A 24,601-nucleotide genomic window follows, 5' to 3' on the forward strand; every position below is an offset into this window, starting at 1 on the left:
CGGTTTGCTGCACGGCATCCAAAAAGCAGCCGCTCTTCTTTGCGTTTGACACTGCTAGCCTTACGAATTACAATTACAATGGAGGCGAATATCGAAGGAGGGGAAGGACGAGAGAAAAAAAAAAAGAAAAATAAAGAAATCAAACACGACGGAGGCCACACGGCGAGTTCTGAGGCGTCGGTGGCCTTTCCCTCGACAAAGGGTCGGGTCGTACTCGATCGATGATCTCGCTTTTGTCTCTTTGGGTTACTTTGGGCTCCAAAGGCCATGCACACATTTTCAGGAGCTATAAAAGTACGCGCACATAGGCATCGAAAAATATTCTTTATCATTTGTACAACGCCGGCGCACTCGGTACGAACGCACCTCTTCTCCCGCCTACACACCTCCTCCCGCGAAAAAGACGAAACCTTTTTTCTTTCCCTCTCTATTATATAAAGGTACATAGAGTCTACTCGTTATTGCTGTTGCTACGTGCCCGAATTGAACTACAAGTCATTCGCTCGTTTACCTCCCTCATATTTTTCTACACGTTCCACCCCCCTCCTTTTCCCGCTTATTGTTATTCAGTCTCATTTTTCTTTCGATCCTGTGCTCGTCGTCGTCTTCTTCATTATTCATTGATGCACACGTATCCGAATTTCCCCTTTTCCCGACTGCCTATCGGTGCGCCAACTAGCGGAAGAGTGCGCGTGGCCTCCGCATTATTTCGGTTCACGGAATATAGACATGTATACACATGTGCTACCGTTGGATCATGACTTTGAATACGTCTAACATCGTCAAAAGCGACCCAACCCCTAAAACTACCCTCTTTTCCAATCTACTCTATCCTAGCTTGAGCAGACGTCCACCTGTCGTCATTACCGGCCTTTTGGGGTTTTGTTATTCATCAAGACGGTACATTTATAGCCGTCAAACTTTCTCCCTTTTTTTCACGTCGTTTGCTACTGCGGGCTTTTCATCATCATGGAAAAGTTGGCCAGACAAGAACTCCACCGCCCGTTCCTTTTTTTTTTCTTGTTTGTATGTGAGAGCCTTGGATCGATGATGATAACTTCTTTTTGCAACCAGCGGTAGAAGAGGCGTTCTATTGGCTTCCACGCCGTTAAAGGGCCTATGATAGGCAATCAGTTCGTCAAACGTCAAGATTGACATTTGCTGGATTTCTTATTGATTAGCTGCCACTTGCCAAAAATTAGCGTCTATATAGAAGGCGCCTTGCATTGGATAGATTTTGTTATTCTAGTACTTAACTTTAAAACGTATGGGAAACAAAATTTTAATTCAATGCGGAATCAAGAGACGTCGCAGTTTTAAAAACTGCGGGGTCTTATTTTGCACTGAATTTGAATGATGAGAAAATCATTTAACATTCGAGCTGGGAGTTGCTTGCGATATGTAACGCTCGGCACTCAGCCCGTCTCATTTATGTATAGGAGTCGAGCGACATGAACCCCATCGGACGAATCGATAAGTTTGGCCGGCTGTCAGTACCGAATAGAGAAGGAACGCGTGTACGTATACATTATTGGAGGGAGAACTGATGTATGGAAAAAATAAAACCCACCAAGGGCAGCGTCGTCGCCGCGCGCATATCCGCCCGTTTTGATGCAACTTCATCGACGAAACGTTGCCGGATCGTGAAACAGCATTCGATCGATAACGACATAGAGTGTAGCTCTCCTCTAGGTTGTTATCAAAACGGGAAAAGGGGGGAAGCCGGCCCACGATCGAGGGGCAACCAACGGCCCTGTATGGGAGGTTGCCCGCAGTACAGACGACAGCTGTGCCAACTGGCGACCTGAAACTTGTGTGGTGGTTCGTCGCTGCTGTTTCGACAAACAAACTGCATCTCTGTAGTCCTGTTGACGTAAAAGCAAAAAACAAACGACAAACGTTGAAACGGGTACAACAATGTTGTCCGACTACGAGCCAGACTTCTTTTTCGAAGAAGACAAGATGTAAGTTTATTACGACCGCAAGTTTCTATTCTACGTCATCAGTTTATTCCGTTCGATGTTTCGAATTATTGTTATCTGTCGCATGGAAAGGGATCTGTTACTTTGTTTTGTGAATATAAGCTCTTTCCGTTTCCTTAGTTGCAATCGAGTTTTGGTATCGAAAAAAAAAACAGACTCGTTTGTCGTTCAACCGTATTACAGTACTTCGAAAGAAAAAAATATTTTTAGAGAGTCTGAACAGTGTGGAACATCAACAAGCGAAAGGAGTGTGTTTTATGTTAATTTTCGTCGTACCAGTCCATTCTTCTTTTCGTTCTTTTCGTGCGCATCAGCTTCGGAAGGCAAAACATGTGGCCTTATTACCCTGCTCAACTACCAATGAGAGAAGATTCAATGTAAATCAATATTTTTGTTTTTGGACGTTATCTGGCGCAATTAATGCTATGCATTTTCAACTTTTGCTATTTGTCTTTCACGGCTGCATATCTAATTCATTTCTTTTTTGCATGTGTGCATCGCTTTGTGCTATTCATGCACACCCATTTCCCGTGTTTTAAAATGTATACCATAGTCCCGAAACGACTTACAGCGGAACTGGGTAAAAATCCTCACACATTTAGACATCACCTTTGTAGCCCGTTAGACAAACTTATAAAAAATGAGTTCCATCTTCTTAGCGACCCAATCGTTTCACATAATTTCAGTCATTCATGTCCATTTCATTTCTTGTATCCGCCTCGGCGCCACTTTCAATCGACCTACTGGCAATCGAATTTTTAGTGCATCCAACTGGGAAGACGACATGTCGATAGCCAGTCCTGCATCAGATGGAATTATTGATAGCAATAATCGGACCAACGATAATAACGATAGCGACAACCTTCCAGATGTCGTGAATTCAGACGAGCTTGAATCGTCCTCTTGCATGTTACTGGAAGTCGAAGACATTGAAGAAGAAATGCGTGGATTTTTCTGGCCAGAGAACCATCAGTAAGTGCGGTATCGTAAGTTACAAAGAACTGCAGACAACTTGGCAGTGCGTGTAAAGCACCTATTAGGTGATCGATATTTACAGCTATCCCTGTAGCCTAACATAACAATTCAGTTCCCTTGTACCAGTGGAAATCGTCCTGTATTGATAATCCTCTTGTAACCTACCAATCTCGCTATTTTTGTGGGAAGTACGTCTGGTAATTTACGTTGGATTGTGTAGTACCAGAGCGTTAACAAGGTATGGATCTTTAAAATGTCACCAGTAGAAAGCTGTTTCGAAATGCAGTAAATGTCTAGAATTAACCGCAATGAATCCTGCTATTAGTGTTGCAATTTTGTATGTTAGCTTGCTTGCTATCAAACCAACTGTATGATTGCTGTGATGCTTTTGTTCATAGTATTGCTTCCGTTGCAAGGGGGAAAAAAATTCTTATGTACTAACCAGCCTCTTTTCACTATTATCTATCCATCAGGGGAATGACGATTACGACAGGTTCGGTGGTCCTTGAAAAAGATGGCTCCAATCTGATTGGAATCAGCATAGGAGGAGGTGCACCTTACTGCCCGTGTCTCTACATTGTGCAGGTATCGATCAAATCCTTACACGTGGACTCTGTCAGCTGCCAATGTTTTCATTCTTTCTGTTTGTTTCCAGATCTTTGACAATACGCCAGCTGCTAAAGAAGGAACTCTTCAAAGTGGAGATGAAATAACGGGAGTGGATAACATTTCAGTCAAAGGCAAAACAAAATCCGAAGTAGCAAAGATGATCCAAGCAGCCCAGAGGTATACGATCACATGCAATAAAAGTTTGAAATGATTGTAATCTTCTCTAACCTTTATTTGATTCTTGACGACAGCTCAGTCACGATTCGCTACAACAAGCTTCACGCGGAACCTGCCCAAGGCAAAACTTTGGATTTGATATTGAAGAAAGTCAAGCACCGCCTCGTCGAGAACATGTCCAGCTCGACGGCCGACGCACTAGGACTCTCAAGGGCCATCCTTTGCAACGACAGTTTGCTGAAACGCCTAGAAGACTTGAAGCGTTGTGAGGGCATGTACAGAGGGTTGGTCGAGGTATATTTACTTGTCATTAGTTTCAAGTTGTTACGTCTGTTGACGCGATGTCGTTATATTCGTCGTTTGGCGCGGGAATTGACTTCATTATAGCACACTAGACGTCTTCTTCGTTCTTATTACGATCTGTCCCAAACGTATAAAGGTAAAAGATATACGACTGGAAATCTTGCCAAGAGTGGATGATGAAAAAAAATCTTTAATATTCTCTTGTGTTGTAGATTTCGGTAACATCTTTTCGACAATCGGCGTCCGTGAGTTACAGCCGCGAGCCAGCGAAGTTTTCACAAAGTTTGGAGAGATCCATCGGCAGATGGAACGTTACGGTGTCCAAATGATTAAACAACTCAAGCCGGTATTTGGACATTTGCCAACTTTCTCGTCCATCCCCTGACAAACTCTTTACTCCAATTTTCTCGCAAAATCAAGGTACTGGCGGACTTGGGTACTTTTCTTCATAAGGCTATTCCCGACACACGGATGACCATCGGCCGGTACGCCGACGCAAAGTTTGAATACCTCTCATATTGCTTAAAGGTTCCGTATAAAACTATATTTGGCTTTAAATGGATACATTCATTGACAATGTGATGAAATCAGGTGAAGGAAATGGACGACGAGGAACAGAGCTACCATTCACTGCAAGAGCCTTCCTATCGTATCGAAACTGGAAACTACGAGTACCGGTAATAAAATGGAATATGTAGCCAATAGGCATGTGCTATCTTTTGATTTATCGATTGGCTTTACGTCACACAGACTGGTTCTTCGATGTCGGCAAGATGCCAGGGCTCGATTCGCAGCTCTACGGTCTGATGTTCAGGTATGCAAAACTTTGTTGTTTTAATCAAATGGAAAAAAAAACCGTCTGAGATTCAACATTGCCAATTAGGTGAAAATCGAGTTACTTGATAACAAGCACGTCCAAGATGTTGTACAACAACTTCAAAGGCTCCTGAATCATCTGACTACTTTCTACGATCAATGTCACCAACTGCTGGATGGGCAGCGTTTCTTTCCAATCGAAGTGGATTTATCTAAAGGTGCATTCACTTATGAATCTGTCAGCGGTTTGCTTCAGGTAATTACATGATTTAGTCTTCTAAAATGGCATTATTATGAATAATGGAAAAGTGGATTTCGTGTGACAATGTTTGTTTTATTAGTCCCAGGATGACGAAGAGCCAGAGGAATACAATGTGGCCGAGGAAGCTAAAGAAACATCCAATATAGTTAATAGCAGTGGTGAAAATCAACCTCTTATATCAATGGACTGAAACAGGCGAATGAGCTCTTATTGGACGTAATTGCGATGCAGTGAAGTCCTGTTCTCTGTCCACGGTCATCCAAGACCAAAGAGAGTCCCGTGGTATATGTTTTTTAAACACTCCAATCAAATTCGTTATTACTGTTAAGGCTAATACTAACATCGGATAAGTACAGAGCTACGGAAGCCCGTCCGATAAAGTTCTAAATATATATTTAAAAAAGGAACTGGTCACTATTTGAATCCTGTTGTGGGACAGTTTCACGTTAGTACGACAAACGGGCATCGAAATTCAGTGCTTTAACTAAATAATCCCACGCTCAAAACATAGCTTAGCGCTGTAATTTTGAAATTTATGATGTCTGACGCCAACAAGTGAAATAAGGGCAGAGCCAATATGAAGCCCACTTCTTATCAGTGGTTTCTGGTTTGTGAGGTGCTAAATTAGCTCATTGAACAAGCAAGTTCTATCCGTATAACTAAGATATAACTAAGTCGTGAGCAGCTGAAGTAAGACGTGCCAACTTAGAGAACCAGTGGAATCGTCACGTCTAAAAGCTATTACCAACATTTCTTCCTGTTTAAACCTTGCTTTTTAAAATGGTTTTGATTTCCAAAATCTACGTTTCTTTGCTTATCGCTCTATTAACAAATTACGCTAACGGTAAGTCAAACTAAATGTCTTACCCGCTCGTTCAAATCGTAATAATTTGCGTTTTAAATCTAGGATTAAAGTGCCACTTTTGCACATCAAGCAATAGCATATACAATGAAAACTGTCAATATGGCACAAATACTCTTCCATCTGGTGACTGCCCTGCTGAGTTTACATCATGTGTTACAAGATACGCCGAAGATGCAACTGGTAAGCAATTTTCATAAACAAACGATGTAAATCTAGCACCTGAAACTACGTGTACTTTCAATTGTCGTAAAGGTGATGTCCACATCCTGCGAGACTGTAGCAGAAGAAATTATCTGGCGCCTTGGAACTACCCGATTGAAATGACCACATACTGTGATTTTGATAAGTGCAATGTTGGTTATGTGGGAGAATCGGGGTCCACAACTACTAGTAGAACTACTACTACCACTAGTAATTCTGCAATTGGTGGACAAAATACGATACCCATTTGGATTTTGGTTATTGCAACTGCACTTCGATATATCTGAGTGCTAAAAAAATCGAAGAATACCTTCATCTCCGTACACCCAATAGTCAAATGTGAGGGGCAGTTGCCTTGCGAAATTGTTGCATAAACTAAAGCTCCACATCAACCAAGGCACCGAGAAGGAGTGCATATTAAAGGTGTAGTGTAGATAACACTTTTCCAAAATTCCCACCCAGCACTTTATTGCCTAATAAAATAGTTGCACCATTTCCGCAAATTTGAACTAATATACAATGACGATTTTTTAAAATTACGATGGGCAAGATAACCTTTTGAGTTTCGACGAAAGAAAACTGAAATCTGGGTTTATATTATAAGGTGCTAACTGTCGCTTTCATGTATCTAAAAAAAAGATACCGTTAATTATGGTGTCGAAGCTTGAGATTTCGTTTACCTCATGTTGCCAAATATGAAGTAGATTAAAGGGAATGATAAGAGTTATCGCAGTTACGTTTTATGATGGTTTGTGATTCGACCTGTTAGAAGGAATTAAGATGATGAAAAAAACCATGAATTTTAGGCAACAAATAGCACGTGAATGTGTTTCTGACTCCATCGTAGACGAAAGCTTTCTGTCTTTATTTTCTGACGCAATCGCGTCCCTGAATGATATCATTAAAAAACTTCCAAAAAGAAAAATATTCCTCATTGGAGCTCTACGAACCCAGAGTGAATAGATAGCGTAGTGTAGCCAATGCAGTATATTTTTCTTTCCATAGCTACATAACTTCTCGAGTAATTGGAATATATATCGCTTAAGCCGTCTGCTGGAGGCAATTGTAGTTGGGAAGCACTTTTAACCAATATAAGTGCAATGACAACTCTCTTAATATACACATCAGGCTTGCCAGATGTTGATATGATGATTAAAACGATGACTGTTAAGTGTGTACATCAATGAAAGCCCTTATAGTAAGAAACTCCGTATATGGGTACACCATTCGGTTGCGATGGATTACCACAGATGAAAAAAGACCTTACAATTCTAGAGTTTGGTAGTTTGAGTGGAAGTGAAAAATACGAATGGCTTAAGCAGAAAATTTTATTCAATCGTTTAATATGAGCAACAGTTCAGCAGGATAACTACAGAATGCATGAGGTATTTTTTTTTACTCAGTTTTCACAGTGGTAGTGGCACTTACAATGCGCTTCTTCACTCGTGTCAGCAGTTTTCTGTGGTCGAACCTTAACATAATCTCAGCCAAAAATTTGAGAACTGTAGTCTTCTCCGGTTCCATTCCAGGTCGCGCACCTCCATAGCTGACCTCGATTAAAGACAAAAGCCGGTAGGCGGAAAGATGTACAGGTTTTCTTTATCTCAACGCCAGTTATACCCTACTAGCTTTACAAGGATTTTTTTACACATATCTCTGCCCTTGTTGAGAGAAGTGAGACGCTAGAGACTTCGACTACACTAACAGATAGCTCATTGGACCGTTTCTACTATTCCAAACCGGGATTAAAATTTTGCATTCGAAACACTAAGCAACCTCAACTTCCATTCAGCCCTATCAAAAGCTAGATTGTAAGGACATTCTTTCCCTATAGTTATCCTATAGAATCCATTTGCGAACCCAAAAATAGAATTTTCCATTAAAGCGCGTATAGAACTTCCATTGGTAATACACTCCACCCACGTCGCCTTCTTCCTTCTGCTGTAAGTAAATGTTGAGATGTTGGCAAGCACTTTTAACGAATATAAGTGCAATACCATTATTCTCTTCAATACTCACATGCTTAGAGGATGAAAACGATTGGAATAGCGTGTACGCGAACGAAAGCCATTACGCGTGATAGTGAAAAACTCCATTTATGGGTACGCCAATCAATTCCATTGCATTACCACAAGAAAAAGGCATGCTTACCAGTCTAGGGTTTGATAGTCCATGCGGAAGTGAAGTATGCGGAGAGCCTAATACAAAATTTTTATTCAATAGTGGAAAGGAGCAACTGTCCAATGGGCTAACTCCAGTTTATCTGCAGTCTCTTTTGACTCAGTTTTTCTCAGTAAGAATGGCAATTATTATGCACTTGTTGGCTTTCTTCGGGAATTTTCTCTGATACAATCTTGCCACGATCTCAACAGTATGGGCGACACGCAGGGATCAAATTTACAGCGATGCAATTTTGAACCCTATAAGCTAGAGAAAACTGGTGCTTTGTGGAGCTGAATCAGCGCTGAATCAAGTTGGTTTCCGATATCCCCTTTGAACAACAACTTCTCAGTTTGTAGGGTCTTCATTAGAAGCCTCCACCGCCTCAGTTTAATCAACGCTGAATCACGTAGATTCCCGATTTCTCCTTTGAACACCAACTTCCCAGTGACTACATTGGAAGTTTTCACTGCTTCAGGTTGATTAGCGCCGAATGACGTTGATTTCCAATATCCCTTTTGAACAACAACTTTTCAGTTTAAGGTTATCATTGCAAGCTTCCACTGCCTCAGTATAAACAACGTTGAATCACGTAGAATTCCAATTTTTCCTTTGAACACTAACTTCCCAGTGTCTTCATTAGAAGTCTCTACTGCCTCAGGTTGATCAGCGCTGAATCACGTTGGTTTCCGATATCCCCTTTGAAAACCAACCTCTCAGTTTAGTGTCTTCATTGGAAGTCTCCTCCGCCTCAGTTTGATCAGCGCTGAACCCGGTAGGTTCCCGGTTTTCCGATGACACACCAACTTTCCAGTTTAAGGTCTTCATTGGAATTACACTAACGGATAGGTCATTGGACAGTTTCTACTATTCCAACCGGGATTAAAATTTTGCATTCGAAACACTAAGCAACCTCAACTTCCATTCAGCCCTATCAAAAGCTAGATTGTAAGGACATTCTTTCCCTATAGTTATCCTATGGAATCCATTTGCGAACCCAAAAATAGAATTTTCCATTAAAGCGCGTATAGAACTTGCATTGGTAATACACTCCACCCACGTCGCCTTCTTCCTTCTGCTGTAAGTAACTGTTGAGATGTTGGCAAGCACTTTTAACGAATATAAGTGCAATACCATTATTCTCTTCAATACTCACATGCTTAGAGGATGAAAACGATTGGAATAGCGTGTACGCGAACGAAAGCCATTACGCGTGATAGTGAAAAACTCCATTTATGGGTACGCCAATCAATTCCATTGCATTACCACAAGAAAAAGGCATGCTTACCAGTCTAGAGTTTGATAGTCCATGCGGAAGTGAAGTATGCGGAGAGCCTAATACAAAATTTTTATTCAATAGTGGAAAGGAGCAACTGTCCAATGGGCTAACTCCAGTTTATCTGCAGTCTCTTTTGACTCAGTTTTTCTCAGTAAGAATGGCAAGTATTATGCACTTGTTGGCTTTCTTCGGGAATTTTCTCTGATACAATCTTGCCACGATCTCAACAGAATGGGCGACACGCAGGGATCAAATTTACAGCGATGCAATTTTGAACCCTATAAGCTAGAGAAAACTGGTGATTTGTGGAGCTGAATCAGCGCTGAATCACGTTGGTTTCCGATATCCCCTTTGAAAACCAACTTCTCAGTTTAGTGTCTTCATTGGAAGTTTCCATCGTCTCATTTTGATCAGCGCTGAATCAAGTAGGTTCCCGGTTTTCCTATGACACACCAACTTTCCAGTTTAATGTCTTCATTGGAAGTCTCCATTGTCTCAGTTTGATCAGCGCTGAATCAAGTAGGTTCCCGATTTTCCCATGACACACAACGTTGGTTTTCGATTTTCCCATTGGACACGAACAGTATAATGCCAGCATGTAAAAATGAAAGATTTTCTGAATGTGTTTTTCCATTAGTATCTTCCTTCTCATTCTGTTTTCTGTTTTTTTTTTAATTTTTCAAGTATTGAAATTGGTCTTTCAAACAGCTGGATTATTCACAGTGCAAACTCTTTGTTGCTATCGGATTAATGCTTGCAGTTTTCTTTTGGTCGCCATACAGATGTTCATTATTTTCTTGTATTTTTTAGGCTTTTTTGTCGGTATGGGTTCCCAAACGTATCCACATACCATACACCTTTCGAATCGTTGTTTAAAGGATAGTTTTGGATTCCTTGTTCCTCGTTTGCAATATCGAACCGTACCAAATATAGAATTAAAGTCGAGGCGTAGCAAGGGAAACCAATTTGCTCCAATTACGGCAAGAGAAGCGGTACACGACGGTACACGACCAAATACGTACAATGGTAAAACGTATTTTTGACCAGAATACACCACGTTTACAAAGCATAGTCCTTTCGTCGTTATTCGTCCTCCACCCCTTGTTAATAAGACCAACTTCTTTGGTTCTAGTTTTGGTTTCCCTAAACGTTTCCATACATCCCTACCTATAATCGATAGAGAAGACCCGTTATCTACCATCATTTTTGTGTCCACGCCATTCACGCTTACTCTGACGTAAAATTCTTGAGTGGTACAACAGGTTAATAATTCTTGGGCCAACTTCCTCGTATTTTCAGTATCTTCTCGAAAATCTATTGTCATTGGCTTCACAACCTTGTTCCAGTCCAAGTTTAGACTGGGGATCCAGCTTCGCCCTATAAAATTATAATGGTTCGAATCGCTAAACACTAGCAGTGGCAAACGAAGCATGTGTTGGCCATTTTGCACATTGGCCATAAATTTGCCCAATAACTTGATGTTCTTCCCCCCAAAGAGACCTGCCAAATCGAATTCGACAGGCTCTAAGCTAGGTTTTCCCATTTCATTCCAAATGTCGGTGGTAATGGCCGAATGATGGATGCCGGAATGAAAATACATGTTCAGTTTTACTTCATTGATCTCTAACTGGATCACTGGCCGTTTAGGGTTGGCTGGTAGCTGAAGAAACGTTTCGTCAAACAGTTCGGTTTCCTTATTACGTATAGTTGCTGTTGGATCCACTACTGGATTGCTTGTATCGAGGCTTCCTGCCAACTCACTTTCATTAACGTTTTCACATTTCGGAATCGCGCTCTTGGGCGCACTCGCTCCATGAGTTTCTACTTCGGCGTTATGATCACGATATAGCTCTTCTGGTGGCAGGCATCCATCAGCGGCCTCTGGTTGCATTTCAGACATTATGGAAGTATTCTCTTTCTGGTCAAGTCTAGCCTTAGCAATGGGTACGGGATCCCAAACCTGTTCACATATTTGACATGTTTCTTTTGGATCCTTAAAAGGGGTTTTGGGTTCTGTAAAAAAATACCTCCGAAGAAATTTGTTCAGTTTTGTTCGCTTCTGTGCATTTGATTGCCGATTTTCACTTCTTCTTTTACAGTATTTAATCGCCCCAAAAATATAATTAAAATCAAGCGGTAACGCTTGAAACCAATCAGTTCCAAGTATCGCACTGGAATCGGTATGCTTACTACGCTTCAGTACACCCAGTCGTAAGATGCGTATCTGGCCAGAATATTCTATTTTGACTGTGCATCTTCCCTCTTCTAATATCCGTTTTCCGTTTAGTTCTTCTAAAATCTTTTTACTTAATTGTATCTGGGGCCTTCCTAATTTTGTCCATATATCGTGACCGATAAAAGATCGAAAGTACCAGGTGTTTACCATCATTTTTATTGGCACACCATTCATAGTTACGTTGATGAAAGATGCTTGGCTGTTACAGGAGGATTTCAATTCCAAAGCCAACTCCCTAGAAGTTTCAGTGTTTTCTCGAAAGCAGATATTGGCAGGATTGAAAAACGTATTCCAGTCTAGGTTAAGACAACAAAGCCACCTTCTTCCAAGGACATTTGCGTATGAATTTGGGTTGCTTTCCACTAGCAGTGGCAGACGAAATATCCGTTGGCCGTATTGCACTTCTGCATTAAGTTTTCCAATTATCGTTAAGGGTTTACCCGCAACACCAACCGCCACACCAATGTTGGTAGGCCCTAGTTTAGGTTTACCCATGATTTGCCATGTATACTGGGTAATCGATGACTCACCAGAGCCGGAATCAACTTTCATGTTCACCAATTGATTATTGATTTTCAATTGCAGCCAGTATGGTGCGTTAGGGTTGCGTGGGAGCTCTCGAAATTTCTCATTAGATACTTCTTTCTTTCGGGTCTTTTCGGGTTCATTTGTCGTTTGATCGACAGTTATATTTGTTGCGCCGATTTTTCTGTCAAACCGATTTTCATCGAAGTTTTTGCACTTTAACGACGCACTTTCGTTTGCACCCTCCATAGGCTTTGCACAAATTTTGTTAGGTTCAACAATTTTGGGACTAGCTTTCACTGCATCCGTGCTCACTTCTGATACTCGTATTTTTGGGTCGTTGGTCTCTTCTACATTTTCATCATTACGAGATGTACTTCGGCGATGAATGAACTTGGTGGATTTCCACCAACTTTTCTTCTTGTGTCCATCTCGCTGCTGTCTGGTATCGCTAGAAAAAGTTTTCATTTTCCCGGTTTTGGATGAAAAAAATTTCCACCACCTTTTTTTCTCTGCTTTGAGGGGCTCTTCATTTTCAATACCAGGGACGGCATCTGGGTTCTTGATCTCGATTTTTGTAGTTTTTTCTGGTGGCTTAGGTGCACATGCTTCCGGTACGGCCCTGTGACAAAGCTCCTCTGGTGTCACTAAGCCGTCAGCGGCTCCTGTTTGTTTAACATTACACGAGGTATTTCTGTGTTTCAGGAAATTCGCAAAATTCCTCCGTCCATGCTTCTTATCTGCAACGTGTGGCTGCTCTTCGGTGTCGTCAAAAACAGGTTTCACTTTCACGTTTTTGGACGAACTGAATTTCCACCATTTTTTTTTCTCAGTTCTGGTGGCATCTGGGTTTGTAGTATCATTGACAGTTTCTGGGTTTTCCTTTTTGTTTTCTTCGGTCTTTTCTGTTGGCTTTAATGTGTTTGCAACGTGTGGCTGCTCTTCGGTGTCGTCAAAAACAGGTTTCACTTTCACGTTTTTGGACGAACTGAATTTCCACCATTTTTTTTTCTCAGTTCTGGTGGCATCTGGGTTTGTAGTATCATTGACAGTTTCTGGGTTTTCCTTTTTGTTTTCTTCGGTCTTTTCTGGTGGCTTTAATGTGTTTGTCGCGTCTAGATGACCAGTAGAATTCTTTGTTTTATCATTGTTTGATGTCCTGTGCCTGTTTGTTAACTTTGAGAAAATTGTACTTCTTTTTTTGCTTTTCTTTCCAGGTTCGGCCTTTTGAAGAACTTCCTTCTTATTCCAGGTTTCAGTACTGGGAGCATGGGTCATTAGAGGCACCCTCTGCTCTGGTTTATCTTCTTGCTTTTTACTATGCATTCCAAGTCCAAATTTCTGTTTACTTGTAGATTGAAAGGCGGCGAAATGGAAGTTTTATGCAAACTCATTGCAGAACGGAAATGGCATGCAAGAATTTCAACTGTTATTCTTATGTGAGTTCGAAAAGTTGTATAGTTATTATTAGAAACTCCTTTCTCCTTTATTTTCACACCTATTTCATTATAAGTGAACAAGATTCGTAAAGCGATGGAATAAAAAACTAAAAAGAAACTCATTTTAACTCCGAAGGGATTCACGTAACCACCTTTCTGACTCTTACGAAACATTATGCGGAATGATAGGGTAAAACGTGTTCTATAAGCTGCTCGGATTCCTCTAGGTATTCCGTACACCTGGTGGCGCTGTTTAACTTAACTTTACTTGGCCAAACGGACAATTTTAGCGTGCTGAAGCCTGCCATACTCGTCTGCTAGATAGTAACATCATCCCTTTGCAGTTATGGCAATCTCGACGAAAGCACGCGTAAAAGCCAAAACGACCCTAAACTGAAAATTGTAAATGCTCATAAAAGGATGACGCCAGAAATTTATTTTGCAAGAAAGTTAGCATCAAATAAAAAAAATTCGTGATCGGTCGCTTAAAAAATTAAGAAGATGGATGGCACCGTAATCGACAGTCAAAGGCGGTATTTTTACAGAGGCATACAGTAAAATTATTTTTATTCTAGAAAGCTGAAAACCTGCATGTAGCTTTTACCGATGATGAACTCATGAAATTATGGAAAGGGCTGTTCTACTTTATGTGGATGTCAGACAAACCCCTTAATACAAGAGGATCTAGCTAAGACCATTTCCAGGCTTGTCCATTCCAATGTTGATCACATGACAGCTCTAAGGTTCAGTACTACTGCCCTCAACGCAATGGCTTGGAATCGGTCTGGCATTAACACCTGGAAAATGGATAAATTTTTAATGGCTTGTAATTTTTGGTACCTGTTATATAATTGCTCATGTTACACTATCATTTTTTAATCGAGTTTGTGAGAAGGATTATTTGGAACAGCCTAGAATATCTGGCACATGGGGTTGGAAGAAAGAAGAAGTAGATCACTATTCATAAACACTATGAAGTCATCATTAATGCAAATGAAAGCACAGCTGTATCAAATGTTCCCATTGGTCTTCAGTGTCATATAAAAAACTTATTTCCTGAAGAGTTAGCCAAGGTACTGATAATCAGGAGTAGTGTTTGCAAAAATTGCTTGTTCTATTTCCAAATCTGTCTAGGTTGGGGGAGAAGAGTTAAATTTCCCAACCATTTTAAAGATGTTTTGAACCATTTGCCAAATGCCTTGCCACCAGTAATGACTATTGATTGAAAAAGGATATACACCAGCATGTTTTCACTTACTTGATCAAGCAAAGTTACCAAGCGTTGGAGTATGAAGAACTAGGTCTTGAAAAGCAAACCATCATCTCCATAAGTGATGGCCAAAGCTAATCGGAGAAAAGCAAACCCGGCCTGACACCAAGATGTATGAAATCAGCCGCTAAACAATTTATCAGGGGCGAGTTTTCCATGACTGAACAGAGGAATGCGGACAGAAAGGAAATGAGAAATGAGGACAATAGCAAGTATCCTATCACGAAAGATATCAGAATAACACGGCACTGTTTGCAAAAATGGCCTAGAATCTGCCAAAGGGGATGAGATATATGATAATAGCTAACAAGCCTTACGTTTAAAATTGAGATTGCTTGGTGGCTTGACAGCTTTCTATGGGAATTTAGATTTGATGGATCGTCGTCAATCGAGTGATCGATGTAGATGTCGGTGCTTGTCAAAGATATGACTGACTGCCGATTACAAAGAGATCTCACGCTCGAACAATCTTTTTCTCTTCTCTGCACCGCTTTAGACGTTTTCCCGATCAGCCAATAAGTTTTGAATGATTCTGCAGCCTCATTTCTATCAGTACGTTCTTCAGTTATGTAGCCTCCAATTTGCTGTAGTTCTTGATAGCTGGCTTCACTAATCTGGATGCGCAGTTCCGAGCTCGTGGACTACAATCGTGACGCTAAAGACACCGTCACCTAAGATAGAATAGGTAGGCATTATAGTACTGCCCACTACTCCCGTTACGAGGTCACCTACGGTACAGTATTTTTTCTTCTGTCTATTTTCGTCAATTTCTTGAATTTCTTCTTCTAAAGCGCGCTTCTCCTCTTCTATGCACATGTCTTCTAACGCTAACGTTTTTTTATATGTACCATGCGTGCTGCAATAAATATCTTTAATTTAGATGTATTTGCACATTAGAAGTAGTTAATTAGATCTTACCTGGTCCCTCCTAGTTTCGTCAAATAGTTCAGAACAGAGGTGAAATTAGGACGCTCATTGGGATCTTCAATCCAGCAGTCAATCATACAAGGAAACATGTATGCCAGGCGACAGTCTAAATTCTATTTCGTGACAAACTTTGATTTAAAACATTTGCGACCTCAAAGGATCAAATTCAATACTTCAATAGGCGGCCGTGCTGGAATTTGACATCCTCGAACGGTATGCGTTATTTGATTGATGATTCCTTGAATTCAAATTGTTTAAATCAGAATAGGTAATTCGACAGCTAAAAATAGAGGTAGTACTTGCAGGATCACCAAGGTTATAATAGATAGCAAAAGGACCTTGCCGACAGACCATTTCATGCAGAATGATGGCGAAAGAATAGACATCACCTTCGGGTATGCCCGTTAAGGATGGGTTACGTAAGATTTCTGGGGCTGTCCATAGTAAATCTGAAATGAAATATTCAGAGATACTTTAAAAAGCTACCCAAGATTGCTATAGCCAAAAACCCGCACGTTTATTACGCAAGATACAGGATAAATTGGATTTACCAAAGTAATAGTCTCTTTCGTTCTTGCTAGAGTCTTTCGCAGCATTCCGCAATTTGTGTAAACCAACATCCGCTACTTTAAGAGTCCAATTTGAATCGACCAAGCAATTCGCAGATTTAAGATTTCCGTGGCAGCGTAAATCGGAGCTATGGATGTAGAGCATGCCTTTCACCAAATCAAGTGCAAGAGAAGCAATCAGTTTACAGTTCAAATCGTTATTAGATGTTGATAGAAAGTCCTGAAAAAAAAAATACGGTTGCGTAGAAGTGTTGTGCGGGTCATAATAGAATCGCAATAACAAAGGAAATTACCATAAGACTTTTCCGGGACTGAAATTCAGTAATGATACATATCCGAGCAGGTTCAACGATGGCGCATATAAATGGATTTATGTTATCGTGCTGAAGCCTGCGCATCTACATCGTATCCATAGTGTAACAATGTACATTAAAACAACAACCAAAAGGTTAACTTACTTGGCGAATTTCTCCAATAGTTTCACAATCGAGTGCTGGCCACGAAGATGTCCATTTGATATTTGTTCCAGACTTTCATTCGCCAGTCGTCAACTACCTTATTTGGGTGCAAAGGATGATTCAAAACCCGCATCTAAAAACAAAAATAATTATCAATTTTGTTTTATATTGTGAATCGAATTATTTTTGTGCAATAGTTTTCTTTGCAATTAGAATCATCTATTAAAACTGGCCTAAAAAAGGTACAATTTAACTATATTTAGGCTACATTTCAATTCCGATTTTTCACCTGTTTCAGATTTAAGAGATGAGCACTAAGTTCCGCGTCCGTCGATATGGCTACTTTAATTGTGAGGATGTCCATTTTTGCGGCTAGTTTTTTGGCTTGATGTGTAAACAGATATACCATCGCGGCCAAAGTGAGCAGATGGGCAACAATCATGGTAATATTAACGTTGTCATTGAGTAATTTAACGTCATAAATCAATTGATCTTCAGAATTGCTTTCAGAACCGGCAAAACAGGTCTGAAGTATGTGATTCAGCTCAGAAGTCGGGTAGAACATCTAGAGGAAAAATTGTTATACGACACCTCTTTCACAACCATATTTTTGGTCCTATTACAGTTCCACAAAAAAAAGGCCAAAGGGAACCATCAAATTCATTTGGACGTCTACGGATGAATTGAGTTTTGATGGGAATAAATCTGAAGAGCCCACAGCGATGTAGCTGTCTTTGGTATCTCCATTTGCATTAAAGGAAATAAATCCTCCTCGAACACCCGCAACAATGACTTTATCAGCAATCACCTCAAGGCAATTTATAAATAGCTTACTTGCGAAGTTTTGAATTTCCAATATAGTGTTGAATAGGAGTGATCAGTTCAAGGCTGTTTCCATTACACTATTCCTACTTGAGCCATGTTTCTTAACATGGAAAGCCAGAGCTTGCGTATAAACCATGGTAGCATTGTACGCGTAACCAGCGTAAATGGATGAGGGCAGGAAAGACACCACATCCTTTCAGAAACTAAATTTTTAGCATTTTTGAAGCCATTGTATACCTTGTCTATTGGGTGTTTTTGGCTGGAAAACAGTCGAAGTCGCCGCGTAAAGGATTTCAGTTGCTCGTTTTGCAATGTTGCGGATAATCATAATATTTCTAGGTGTCGTTTTCGCTCTAAGTTCTTTGGTATACGTATGTTTTGGAGCCTGTGATGTGTTGGGTAACCAAGTGTTTCGCGTAGTGTCAAGGCAGCTGAACAACATCTAGTTACCACCAGTCATGGTGCCATAAAGATGCGATAGAGGCGCTGCTAGATGCAATGTCGGATACGATCACAATTTGTATTGTGGGCCTCATAACAAACATCAATTAATTAAAAAACATAATTGTTAAACTACATATGATTACAATGAAATACATGCGAAAAATAGTTTGAAATCCGAAGTCTCGTGAAAAATTTCTTAAATGTCTTAAATAATGATGCCCAAATAAACTGGTACCAAGGACCAAACTTTTAGCAATTCTCTGCGAGCCGAGCATATGAGCCGAGCATATGAGCATTTAAAATTCTATTCTAAGGTCCCCATAGCTTGCAACAATATCGTCTGAATGCCCAAACACGCCTTCGAATTTCTATTACCATTTTCATCAGGTTCGTGAAGAATTTTCCCCTGATAGTGTTCCCGCCCAGTTTGGCTCCAATGAAACTATCAGCTACTATCACTCGCACAACCCGACGATGACCTATGAAAACCCCCAGTGCGACTGTCAAGCGACAGCGGCTCGACCAGTGGCTCGACCAGCCGCTCGACCAGCCGCTCGACCAGTGGCTCGACCAGCCGCTCGACCAGTGGCTCGACCAGCCGCTCGACCAGTGGCTCGACCAGCCGCTCGACCAGCCGCTCGACCAGTGGCTCGACCAGCCGCTCGACCAGCGGATCGACCAGGCGCTCAAACGGACGCACCAAAAAATCAACCGCAGACAGCAAGAGAGCCAAATACCTTTGAAATAGATACTCCAGCCGGAGGCTTCAAAGCGAGGGGACGTACATGTAAACTCTGCATGCTCACTATCGGTTTGATTTTACTAACGATAATTGTGCTCTTTTTTGGTACCTGTGGAGTAATGTATTTGGCAAACATGAACGTATTTGGTTTTTGTTTTGACACAACTTCCGGAGGCATTTTTACATCTAAATGCGCATATGCTTTCGGGAAAACCGTTAATAAAAACCAAACTACTTCCGTTCCAGAGCAAAAACAAGAGGAGTGCGAGAAAAGCGAAATTAACGATTTTTGTTGCCGTGCCCTAAAATGGAGGACGCCTCAAGTTTCTCAGTCGCCTTTAGAAACAGCACGACACCTTGCAACAACGCTCACATTTTTTCATCTAAGAAAAATTAAGTGTGCTATCAACGCAGACTCAGCCTGTTGCGCAGAATGGAAAAATGACAGAAACCAGAATAAAACTGTACTACCACTTCAGGAAATATTTAATTCCTTGAGTAACAGTACAGGGAGCAACCAAGAAAATGGCACCGGATAATCGTAAAATCATTTACACTGTATCACAATTTCACTAGATAAAAACCAGAAATGGTTTTATACGTTGTTTCATTTGCTAAAAACCAGAAATGGTTGCGTCCACTGCTTAGTGTATCGAAATTGTGAATACAAGAATACAATGGCCAGACATTATTATTGTACTAGTAACTTTGGGCCCGTCTAGGGCAGGGAGATAGGTGGCATTTTTGTGCCCAGCAGATGGAATCTTAACAGAAATTTTAAAATTAGCTGTACCTTTTGTTGCCACTTGATGGCAGCATATTAGAGACCGAGACAATTTAGGCAGGAAGCAAGATTACAGCTCATCGGATCGGCGACGTTAGTTAACATCAGCTGACCTAACAGAAAAGGAGCAGACACACCTACCCCCCATAACATAGAAAAACAAAAAGTGGACACTTACATTAGTGGTGGAAGGCTTCGCACTCATACCAGTAAGCAAGGAACCAATCCAAGAATTAGGAACCACCAGGCACAATCGATATCCAGAGGAGACAACTCTCCCTGACACACCAACCTAGTTAAAGTAAATCGAAAGTGCAGATGTCCAGACAGAAGCAAAGTGTAAAATAATAGAACATGGATACCATACCAGCTCCCTGTCACTTTAGTGACAAAGAACCTCCCGGGCAACTCAACTAGCCAGACATCAGGTCTATAAACATAGGCTCCAATTGAAACAACACAATTTGGGCTTTACTCCCAATGCTGCAGCCTATATAAAGTAAAGAAGTCAAGAACACATTTTGCAAATGGAACATGCACAACCACCTCAACTTAAATTACCAAAACACACAGCACGAATAATACCCTCTCCAACCTACACACAAATGGCAAATGGGAATAGCAAACCATGGCAATAAGCGTGCCGTTGGAAAACCATCCAACCAACGTCGACGAAACGCTTCACCAGTAGCACAGCCAAGCCAACCTAATCATAGGAAAAGAAAAGCAAAACCATAAGGACAAAACAAAACAAACAAAGTGCGCCCCAACCAGGGAAACTAAAGACCATGGCATCCCTAAACACTCACATCACACGCTCACGCCACCGGGAGATAGGAAGAACACAAGTATTCAACACAGTTATGAAAAAGAAACACCAGAAATCGCCGAACAAAGGGGACGCCATGACCACATGTTATTAAGCAACCACCGCATTGGAAAGCAGCCTCAACAGTGTCAGTTCCCCTCAACACAGCCAGATGTCCCAACTGCCGTATGATTGTCCCATAAACGATTAATAATATATGACAACGTCCAGCACGCCATCTATGCCCCGAAAGTAAAATTAATCCACGATAATTCGAACCACGCCGCACTTCAGTCATCATCATTCCGCGTAGTTCGCCATTGATGCTCTTAGGGCGCATTTTGGCGTCAACCTTTTGTTGAACCTTTTTAGTTCAACTTTTCGTCAAGGTTGACGCCAAAACAGAAGAGTTGAGAAAAAGTTGAGAAAGGGGAGGAGTTGCAGTTCAACTGACGGTCAACGGTGGTCTGGACCACCGTTGAAAAAGCTCAACTGTTTCAGTTGAACCTCCCACTGGCGTTGTCGCCAAAACGGTCGCCTAGTTGAACCATCTACCGGACAGTTGACGCAAAAATACAAGTTCACTAAAAAAGTTGAACTAAAAGTAGACGCCAAAATGCACCCTTACTCTCAGGGCCCCAACAGTCTAGCCTAAGGCCCGTGAATCCACGGTTACATACCAACAATTTCGCAGTCACTGTGCAAGTACTCAGTAATATCAGTACAGTCTTCGCGTTCACTTCGTCGTTCATGGCTGAAAACGTGGCGGACCAGATTTCAAATATGGACATTAACAACCAACCTCAGGCATGAAAACATTCATTATTGTACTTGGAAACTGATTTTGTGGCTCAAGAGAAGTATTTGCTTATTTCGGTCATGTTCTCGCGAGGTGTTTGGTTACTTTCCTCCCGATTCAGTCAATTTCATGCAAATATTGGTCTATTGGTGCCAATATTGCATCAGCCATTTGATAGACGTGATCCCGATTACTTCCGGTTCAGCAAGCCCAGGAGAACAATTCAAACCTCGGTGGGTTTGTTTAACCGGTGACATGAAATAGTATAGTTGCCTAGATAGTGATATAGCATATTTGTTCATAGTTGTACTTCTCTGCTGTTCTGACTTGTGAATCCTCTACATTGGTGAAAGAAGAATACTCATGGTAATTTAACATGCAGGCACCAGCAGAGGCAAAACCTAAAGGAGATGGTAAACCTAAAGGAGAAGCTAAGCAGAAGGGAGAAGCCAAGCCAAAAGCGGAGGTCAAGACTACTCTGAAGGAGCTCAACCCATGGCCTGCATACATCCAAGTTAGCCATATTACAAACGTAATTTGCACAAATAGTAATAATATCATCTGATTACTCCAGGATCGTATTGCTCTATGGGATAAACTGAAAGCTGAAGCAGATGCAGCCATTGCAGCAAAGGTGCCCACTCCGATTCAAATCACTCTACCTGATGGAAAGGTTGTGGAAGCAAGCTCGTGGCGTACATCCCCATTTGATATTGCTAGTGGAATTAGTGCTGGTCTAGCAGAGAACACAGTTATTGCTAAAGTAAATGGCAAACTATGGGACCTTGATCGACCATTGGAGGAGAGTTGTACCCTTCACCTTCTTAAGTTTGATGATGAAGAGGCCCAAAAAGTCTTTTGGCATTCCACTGCCCATGTTTTGGGAGAGGCTATGGAGCGCTGCTACGGCGGTTGTCTCTGTTATGGACCACCCATCGAAAATGGATTCTATTATGACATGTTCATTAAAGACCAACAAGTAATCTTTATTCCTTAATAACAAGATATTATAAAAATTCAAAGTTTAATTTAATAACGTAATGTAAAAATCAGGTGTCAAACTTTGATTTCCCGGTTCTTGAGAATGTCATGAAAACCGCTATTAAGGAAAAACAGCCCTTTGAACGCCTTGAAATGAAAAAAGAAGATTTGTTAGAGATGTTTAAATATAACGAATTCAAAGTTCGTATTCTGAACGAAAAGGTTGACACTCCGACCACTACTGCTTACCGGTGTGGTCCATTGATAGATTTGTGTCTTGGGCCTCATGTAAGACACACAGGAAAAATAAAGGCTTTCCAAGTTACCAAAAACAGTTCAACTTACTGGGAAGGCAAAGCAGATGCCGAATCTCTTCAAAGAGTTTACGGTATCATAATCGATTTCACTTATTTATATTTTTGTTTTGTTTTTAAGCATTTAATTTAAGTAAACTGGATTTTTGGCCTGAACAGGTATTTCATTCCCGGATAATAAACAGCTGAAAGAGTGGCAAAGAATTCAAGAAGAGGCAGCCAAGAGGGATCACAGGAAACTAGGACGAGAATACGAGCTCTTTTTCTTTCACGAGCTCAGTCCCGGAGCCTGCTTCTTTACTCCACACGGTGCACATATTTATAATACGCTCGTCGATTTCCTTCGAAATGAGTACCGACAGCGCGGGTTTCAAGAAGTTATAACTCCAAATGTCTACAACTCCAAATTATGGCTTACGTCTGGTCATTGGCAGCATTATGCGGAGAATATGTTTTCCTTTGAAGTATGCAATAATCTTCATTAATTAATTACGAAAACCATTTACGTAACCTGAATTAACCGAAACAATAGGTAGAAAAAGAAACTTATGCAATGAAACCAATGAATTGTCCCGGTCATTGTTTGCTGTTTGATCACCGAGTTCGCTCTTGGCGCGAACTGCCGTTGCGTTTAGCCGACTTTGGAGTACTCCATCGAAATGAGTTATCTGGAGCCCTCTCCGGTCTAACTCGAGTACGGCGTTTTCAGCAGGATGACGCCCATATCTTCTGCACTATGGGTCAAATCAAGAGCGAGATCAACGGCGCCTTAGCGTTCCTGCGAGACGTCTATAAGGTTACTCAAGAAATGCGATGGAACACGCAAAATGCAAGTTCACAGATGATTTTTTTTTGTCTTCCTAGATTTTTGGATTTACTTTCCAGCTTCGCCTTTCAACACGACCTGAAAAGTACCTGGGAGAAATCGAAACCTGGAATCACGCTGAAAAAGAACTAACTGAAAGCTTGAACGAATTTGGAGAGGCTTGGCAATTAAATCCTGGAGATGGTGCCTTTTACGGCCCGAAAATCGATATCACTATCATGGATGCCTTGCGCCGGCCGCATCAGTGTGCTACTATTCAGTTGGACTTCCAGCTACCGATCCGTTTCAATTTAAGTTTTATTAACGAATCGGGCGAGAAGGAGAAACCTGTCATCATTCATCGTGCTATCCTTGGCTCTGTGGAACGCATGATTGCCATCTTAACCGAAAGCTATGCTGGAAAATGGCCGTTTTGGCTGAGTCCTCGACAGTGTGTGGTGGTTCCTGTTGGTCCCATGTTTGATGGCTACGCTCAACAGGTATGCACATCACCATATATACCTCGATGTACAATAATACAATAAGACTAATAATAATTATATGTGTTACTTAGGTGAGGGAGCAAATTGCAGCTGCGGGATTCCGTATAACGGCAGACACTGACGCTGGCGATACAATGAATAAGAAGATTAGAAATGCCCAACTGAGTCAGCACAACTTCATCCTTGTGGTGGGTGAAAAGGAACAAACCAACGGAACGGTTAATATTCGCACTCGTGACAACAAAGTTCATGGCGAACACACGATTGCAAAGGTTATCGAACGTTTCACACAGTTATCAAAAGAGAGAATTTTGAATAGCGAAGATTCGTTTTGATGATCAAAACGAAGAGGTGAACAGTATCCTAAAAACACAGTGCCGTGGGGGCATGTCTTTCCTTCCCGTTTTGTTATTATTATCCTTTGAATTCTGAATTTCAAATTATGTTTATCTGGATTTGATTGACAATTCTGGTTGAAACTTTTTGTTTTGGAATTATGGGAGTGTTGGAAATACAATGTCATGCCCTTGGAACCAATGGTTT

At 41.1% G+C, this 24,601-nt stretch overlaps 5 protein-coding genes across 20 annotated transcripts in view; 3 read left to right on the forward strand and 2 right to left on the reverse strand.

Moving 5' to 3' along the window:
• Window positions 1–24,601, reverse strand: part of LOC130687427 (uncharacterized) — a 58,794-nt gene that overhangs the window by 2,958 nt on the left and 31,235 nt on the right. The gene's annotated exons all lie outside the window — the stretch shown is intronic.
• LOC130687521 (PRKCA-binding protein-like) lies at window positions 1,746–5,531 on the forward strand. 5 transcript variants are annotated; one of them, XM_057510705.2, is made up of 13 exons: window positions 1,746–1,964; window positions 2,536–2,562; window positions 2,745–2,954; window positions 3,431–3,542; window positions 3,613–3,743; window positions 3,818–4,037; window positions 4,131–4,182; window positions 4,259–4,392; window positions 4,467–4,574; window positions 4,638–4,723; window positions 4,797–4,860; window positions 4,930–5,118; window positions 5,204–5,531. In XM_057510705.2, the coding sequence occupies exons 1-13, from the start codon at window positions 1,918–1,920 to the stop codon at window positions 5,312–5,314; spliced, it is 1,491 nt and encodes a 496-aa protein (XP_057366688.1). In that variant the 5' UTR covers window positions 1,746–1,917; the 3' UTR covers window positions 5,315–5,531. The 5 variants fall into 5 exon arrangements, with proteins under 5 accessions (XP_057366688.1, XP_057366690.1, XP_057366698.1 ...); XM_057510707.2 differs by lacking the exon at window positions 2,536–2,562 and having other exon boundaries at window positions 1,747–1,964; XM_057510715.2 differs by lacking the exons at window positions 2,536–2,562; window positions 2,745–2,954 and adding an exon at window positions 2,297–2,359 and having other exon boundaries at window positions 1,749–1,964.
• On the forward strand, window positions 5,814–6,492 carry LOC130687940 (uncharacterized). Its single transcript, XM_057511012.2, has 3 exons — window positions 5,814–5,968; window positions 6,032–6,169; window positions 6,242–6,492. Exons 1-3 carry the CDS (start codon window positions 5,905–5,907, stop codon window positions 6,475–6,477), a joined length of 438 nt encoding a protein of 145 aa, XP_057366995.1. The 5' UTR covers window positions 5,814–5,904; the 3' UTR covers window positions 6,478–6,492.
• LOC130687685 (receptor-type guanylate cyclase Gyc76C-like) lies at window positions 14,641–20,814 on the reverse strand. Of its 11 annotated transcripts, none has more exons than XM_057510909.1 (16): window positions 20,658–20,814; window positions 20,410–20,554; window positions 20,216–20,338; window positions 20,027–20,140; window positions 19,858–19,961; window positions 17,888–18,409; window positions 17,677–17,821; window positions 17,343–17,618; window positions 17,054–17,186; window positions 16,889–16,993; window positions 16,578–16,815; window positions 16,326–16,475; window positions 16,200–16,264; window positions 16,018–16,139; window positions 15,837–15,955; window positions 14,641–15,770 (listed from the first exon to the last, which is right to left on the reverse strand). In XM_057510909.1, exons 10-16 carry the CDS (start codon window positions 16,991–16,993, stop codon window positions 15,709–15,711), a joined length of 861 nt encoding a protein of 286 aa, XP_057366892.1. In that variant the 5' UTR covers window positions 17,054–17,186; window positions 17,343–17,618; window positions 17,677–17,821; window positions 17,888–18,409; window positions 19,858–19,961; window positions 20,027–20,140; window positions 20,216–20,338; window positions 20,410–20,554; window positions 20,658–20,814; the 3' UTR covers window positions 14,641–15,708. The 11 variants fall into 11 exon arrangements, with proteins under 11 accessions (XP_057366892.1, XP_057366883.1, XP_057366859.1 ...); XM_057510900.1 differs by having other exon boundaries at window positions 17,888–18,263; window positions 18,329–18,409; window positions 19,858–20,140; XM_057510876.1 differs by having other exon boundaries at window positions 17,888–17,998; window positions 18,116–20,140.
• Window positions 21,255–24,591, forward strand: LOC130687413 (threonine--tRNA ligase 1, cytoplasmic-like). 2 transcript variants are annotated; one of them, XM_057510590.2, is made up of 8 exons: window positions 21,255–21,463; window positions 21,838–21,969; window positions 22,030–22,434; window positions 22,509–22,824; window positions 22,910–23,214; window positions 23,283–23,546; window positions 23,615–24,055; window positions 24,130–24,591. In XM_057510590.2, the coding sequence occupies exons 1-8, from the start codon at window positions 21,407–21,409 to the stop codon at window positions 24,391–24,393; spliced, it is 2,184 nt and encodes a 727-aa protein (XP_057366573.1). In that variant the 5' UTR covers window positions 21,255–21,406; the 3' UTR covers window positions 24,394–24,591. The 2 variants fall into 2 exon arrangements, with proteins under 2 accessions (XP_057366573.1, XP_057366564.1); XM_057510581.2 differs by lacking the exon at window positions 21,255–21,463 and adding an exon at window positions 21,473–21,688.

The sequence above is a fragment of the Daphnia carinata genome, chromosome 7 (assembly GCF_022539665.2).
Source record: "Daphnia carinata strain CSIRO-1 chromosome 7, CSIRO_AGI_Dcar_HiC_V3, whole genome shotgun sequence".
In the NCBI taxonomy this organism is placed as follows: Eukaryota; Metazoa; Arthropoda; class Branchiopoda; order Diplostraca; family Daphniidae; genus Daphnia; species Daphnia carinata.

Excerpts from the sequence above, each read along its gene's own strand:
- LOC130687521 (XM_057510705.2), top strand. The coding sequence starts at position 1,918 with ATGTTGTCCGACTACGAGCCAGACTTCTTTTTCGAAGAAGACAAGAT. Across the intron at positions 3,543-3,612 it reads CGTGTCTCTACATTGTGCAG|ATCTTTGACAATACGCCAGC; the intron begins GTATCGATCAAA and ends GTTTGTTTCCAG. Across the intron at positions 4,861-4,929 it reads CTCTACGGTCTGATGTTCAG|GTGAAAATCGAGTTACTTGA; the intron begins GTATGCAAAACT and ends ATTGCCAATTAG.
- LOC130687413 (XM_057510581.2), top strand. The coding sequence starts at position 21,536 with ATGTTCTCGCGAGGTGTTTGGTTACTTTCCTCCCGATTCAGTCAATTT. Across the intron at positions 21,689-21,837 it reads GGAGAACAATTCAAACCTCG|GCACCAGCAGAGGCAAAACC; the intron begins GTGGGTTTGTTT and ends TTTAACATGCAG. Across the intron at positions 22,435-22,508 it reads TGTTCATTAAAGACCAACAA|GTGTCAAACTTTGATTTCCC; the intron begins GTAATCTTTATT and ends TGTAAAAATCAG.
- LOC130687940 (XM_057511012.2), top strand. The coding sequence starts at position 5,905 with ATGGTTTTGATTTCCAAAATCTACGTTTCTTTGCTTATCGCTCTATTA. Across the intron at positions 5,969-6,031 it reads ATTAACAAATTACGCTAACG|GATTAAAGTGCCACTTTTGC; the intron begins GTAAGTCAAACT and ends TTTTAAATCTAG. Across the intron at positions 6,170-6,241 it reads ATACGCCGAAGATGCAACTG|GTGATGTCCACATCCTGCGA; the intron begins GTAAGCAATTTT and ends ATTGTCGTAAAG.
- LOC130687685 (XM_057510909.1), bottom strand. The coding sequence starts at position 16,993 with ATGCGCAGGCTTCAGCACGATAACATAAATCCATTTATATGCGCCATC. Across the intron at positions 16,816-16,888 it reads AGTCCCGGAAAAGTCTTATG|GACTTTCTATCAACATCTAA; the intron begins GTAATTTCCTTT and ends TTTTTTTTTCAG. Across the intron at positions 16,140-16,199 it reads CAGCACGGCCGCCTATTGAA|AATTTAGACTGTCGCCTGGC; the intron begins GTATTGAATTTG and ends GTCACGAAATAG.